The sequence below is a fragment of the Bidens hawaiensis genome, unplaced genomic scaffold, assembly GCF_021521415.1.
Source record: "Bidens hawaiensis isolate Kalapana, Puna unplaced genomic scaffold, B.hawaiensis_p1.1 tig00007858_1, whole genome shotgun sequence".
Classification (NCBI taxonomy): Eukaryota; Viridiplantae; Streptophyta; class Magnoliopsida; order Asterales; family Asteraceae; genus Bidens; species Bidens hawaiensis.
This window is the reverse complement of record NW_027491545.1, coordinates 827,896-832,785: the sequence shown is the minus strand read 5'-3', so window position 1 is coordinate 832,785 and position 4,890 is coordinate 827,896. Positions and strand designations below refer to the sequence as shown.

The window sequence follows — 4,890 nt, the reverse complement described above, 5'->3', positions numbered from 1 at the left end:
AGGACGTATAACTTACCCACGGACTCTTCCGCTCTTATTGTTGGAGATATTGGTGATGCCATGGACAAGATAGATATGATAGTTAACTCCAGGTCTGGTGGTCTTCGACGAATTAGTGAACTTCATCCTTCTTATACTCCTCTTCAATTTCCGTTGCTTTATCCTTTTGGTGAGGATGGTTATAAGGTAGACATTCCTCATAGGAATGTCGATCCTTCATCTACGGCTGCCCGTAAGAAGTGCACGATGCGAGAGTTCTTTGCATATAGGTTACAAGATAGGCCAAACTAATTCTCACTACCCTTAAATGGAAGAAGGCTTTTTCAGTAGCTTTTGGTTGACAAATATACCATGGTTGAGAGTCAAAGGTTGCATTTTATACGTGGAAAACAGAGTGAACATCGGTCTGACACCTACGAAAGCCTTCGAAACCTTAAGACGACAGGAAATTCAGATGTTTCAACATCTGGGCAGCGTGTAATTCTTCCATCATCTTCTACTGGTGGTAGTAGATATATGATGCAAAATTACTTGGACGCTATGTGTCTTTGTAGATGGTATGATTATCCAGATTTTTTCTTAACCATTACGTGCAATCCCGGTTTGCCAGAAGTCAAACGCTTTTTAAAGGATGCCAATTTAAATTCTGAAGACTGGCCAGATATACTATGTCAGATTTTTAAAATGAAGCTTGATTCAATGATTAAGTTGTTGAAGGATAAGTCTTAGTTTGGAAAAATTAAAGCAGGTTCGGTTCCCGATTTTTTTTTGTCATATTTTGTTTACTTTTTTTTCAAGATATTATTTATTTTTATTTATGCTAATTGATTTGTTTGATTCCAAATGCAGCCGTTTATACAATTGAGTTTCAGAAACGTGGTCTGCCTCTTGCCCATATTTGCTTATTCATTGATCCAAAGAATAAAATTCACAATCCATCACATATAGATAATTTTATTTCAAGTTAAATTCCATACAAGGTCACTGAACCAGACCTATACCAGCTTGTGTAAGATCATATGCTTCATGGTCCTTGTGGTGAGGCTAATCCGAGCTGTAGCTGCATGATTGATAGAGAATGTTCAAAGAATTTCCCAAAAAGATTTCAAAGTGAGACAAGTATAGATTCCAAAGGTTTTCTAATTTATAAAAGAAGAGACAATGGACGTTACGTCGTTAAAAAAGGTATAAATTTAGATAATAGAAGTGTTGTGCCTTACAACAAAATTCTATTACGAAAGTATCAAGCCCATATAAATGTCGAGTGGTGCAATCAAGAAGGATCAATCAAGTATTTGTTTAAATATATAAATAAGGGTCCAGATCGAGCTACAATTTCCGTTGTCCAAAATAACAGCGCCGACGATGAAGATCCTTAACTAGATGAGTTTAAAGCTTTTTACGATTGTTGATATCTTTCTGCGTGGCTCGGAGAATATTTTCTTTTGATGTTCATTACAGAGTCCCGGCTGTTACGAGACTTCCTTTTCATTTACCTGGTCAACAAAAAGTAATTTATGGTCTTGAGGAAGATATTGAAGATGTTCTTACTAAGACTTCCAATTCAGTTTCAATGTTTAATGGTTGGATGGAAGCAAATAGAAACTACGAGCATGCAAGAAAGCTATCATATGCTGAGTTTCCAACACAGTTTGTATGGAAAAAAAACATCACCACCGAAATGGGTACAACGGCAAAGTGGATTTGCTATTGGTAGAATTCATGCCATTCCTGCTTCATTTGACGAGGCCTACTACTTAAGAATACTTTTAAACAAGGTTAAAGGACCGAAATGTTTTGAAGATATTCGAACAGTAGATGGTGTTGTTTGTGATTCTTTTAGAGATGCATGTTATAGAAGAGGGCTTTTAGATGATGATAAGGAGTACATAGAAGCAATAGAGGAAGCAAGCCATACCGCAAACGGATATTATATAATAAATTTGTTTGCAACAATGCTTATAACATCCTCCTTATCAAGACCTGATTACGTTTGGGATAATACATGGCATTTCTTAGTCGACGAGATTCTTTATTATCAACAAAAGAAACACAAGAATCCAGGTTAGTTTTGTTATATGTGTGAACTTGTGTTTTTGTAGTTTAGTTAAAGGAAAATTTATTATTTATTTTTCAGGTTTGTCTCTTAGTGATGAGCAACTAAAGAATGTTGGTGCATGATGTCAGTAGTTAAGTATCTAGTGTCTGTAATCGTGTTATTTGGTTTTTGTATTAATGTTTAAGCGAACTTGTCTCACAAGTTCGCCTGATATAGGCGAACTTGTGGAACAAGCGAAGTTAGTGACAAGTTCGCCTAGCGTGTTAGGCGAAGTTGTCGAAGTGTATTTAAGGTTGGGATACGGCTTGTATGTGGTTAGTTGTTCAGTACGTGTAATTGTGATCGGTGAATCACGTGTTATTAGTTGCAATACAACGTGTCTTTTGAGTATTTTTAACGTGTGTTTGCTTGTGTTTAATGTGTATCGTCTTCTACGCTCGTATCGTCTTACGTAGGGATTCCGCACCTACGTAGAACGAGATATTCCGTGTAGATCCGGCTGGGAACCTACAATTGGTATCAGAGCTTTTGCTCGTGATTGTGTGGTTCGGGATTATCACACGGGTGTAGAAATCGTTCCGTTCGACTATTCGCGGGACGAGTTTACGTTGAAATATCGAGTTTTTGTGTCCTACTCACCTCCCTCCATCAAAATTAACCCATTACACCTTCGATTACCTCGCAAAACGTCAAAATCAAACCTGCAAAAACGTTGTGTTCATCAGGCGAAGTTGCCGCCACTGTTTGTAGGGTTTAGGAGAAGATATAAGGTTAAGCGAAGTTATTAACAACTTCGCCTACCTCACAAGTTCGCTTAACTTAAGCGAAGTTATCAACAACTTCGCCTAATCAGGCGAAGTTGAGAAGAAAACGAAGTTGATAAATCAAGCGAAGTTAAGACTTAAGCGAAGTTAAGTTTAACTTTGCCTACTGGTACTGTTCAGAAAAATTAAAATTTTTTTTTTGGGTTTCTTTGTGTTTTCGTTTCGTACTTCTAAAAAAGATGACTTCCATAAATATTACGGAACTGGTAAAAATGGAGGTGGAAGCAGGTTCAGCTACTAAGGCACTGAAAATGCTGAAGGGTACCGATTTCGTGGCTTGAAAAGATTGGTTTGAGCAGTATGTTAAATATCAAGATGCTAAGATGTGGGTGTGCATTCAAGATGGATACATTCCACCAACGGCCTTGTTTGAGGGTCGTGATCAAATTAAGAAATACAATAGAATGGAAGAGGAAGAAAAGAAGATGTATGAGGCAGAAAGCAAAGCTCATGCGGCGATAACAATGGCTCTTCCACAAGAAATTCTTCACACCTTCAGGAAATACAAAACCGCCAGAGAGTTATGGGAAGCGCTTGAAAACCGATATGAGGGTAATGTGGGGATACGTGCATCAAAGATTAAGCTACTCAAAACCCAATTCTCGGTGTTCAAGTATTTGAAGAATGAGTCACTTGATGATATCATCACAAGGTATTATTACTTGATGACCGAACTCAGAAACTATTCAATTGAATATAAAGAAGACGAGATAGTGGAAAAACTTCTTGATGCTCTCCCACCGAAATGGGAGATGTACACTGTCTTGATGAGAGAAGATAAAGAGTTTGCCAACATTGACTTGGAAACAGCAGTCAATAAACTACGAACTTTTGAACTTAACATGGTTCGAAAAGAGACACCAACTGATCAGGTTCAGGATCCGGGAATGTATGGTGCGAAAGTTAATTCAAGTTCAAGTTCAAAGTCAGAATCATCTGCTTACTACTCAAAGGGAGACTCGAGCGCTAACTCAACTCATGAAGGTCATGTAACTCTCAACATGGATGGTGATGTGTGTTTCGTAGCTGGTGGAACAAATACTTCTAAACCTCAAGCAACAAAGGGTAGTTTTTCCTCAAGTGTTCCGAACAACAAATACTCTCAGATGCCCAAGAGTGTTAAATCTGCTGAACAGCAGTCTGCTCTCTATGCATCTTTCATTGCTTCTTATGAAAACTACATCAAAGGTAAAATAGTCGATCCCGCAACTTTGGATGAAGACTATGATCAGATTGATGCTGATGATCTAGAAGAGATGGATCTGCAGTGGCAGATGGCAATGATAGTAAGAAGAGTTAAAAGGTTTATGAAGAAGACTGGTAGAAAATTCGTTGGTGAAAGACCAGGTTTTGATAAGTCAAAGGTCCGGTGTTATAACTGTCAACAGAATGGCCACTTTGCTAAAGAATGCACAAATGACAGAGTAGAACGCAGTCAAAATAGGTCTACACAACAGAGTGGTGGTGGTAGTGAAAATAAGGCTATGGTATCTAGACACAATAGTGGGTATAACTGGAATCTACAAGTTGAGGAAGACTTCGAACAGGCAAATTTGGTGAACATCGAAACTGCAGGAAGTGAGAAAGTGACTGGAGAAAATCAAGCTTACATGGCAGAAGTGAACGATCAGCTTTCTGAGGTAAGTTCTAAACTCCCTTGTACGAAATGTGAAAATCTGTCTGAACAATTGAAAACAATAACTGATCAGTTTGTTAGTTTGGATGCTCAATTTAAAACATTAAAAGAAGATCATCATTACACTAAAACTAGAGAAAACAGTTACTCGGTAAAAATAAAAGCTAGTGAAAAAGATATCAGAAGTCTTAAAGCCAGTCTAGCTGAAAAAATACAAGTAATTGATCTTAGCTATGAAGTGTTAGAAGAGAAAACCAAACTAATTGCTGAAAGGGATAAAAAGATAGCTGATTACCAGGTGAAAGTGGTGGAACTAAACAGAAAGCTTGAGCAATTTAGAAATTCCTCTGCTATACTTGATCACCTCGTAA

At 37.7% G+C, this 4,890-nt stretch overlaps 1 protein-coding gene across 1 annotated transcript; it reads left to right on the top strand.

Annotated features, from left to right (window-relative positions):
* Positions 1-351: 351 nt before the first annotated feature.
* On the top strand, positions 352-729 carry LOC143636311 (uncharacterized). Its single transcript, XM_077103942.1, has one exon. The coding sequence runs from the start codon at positions 352-354 to the stop codon at positions 727-729; it is 378 nt and encodes a 125-aa protein (XP_076960057.1).
* Positions 730-4,890: the final 4,161 nt, after the last annotated feature.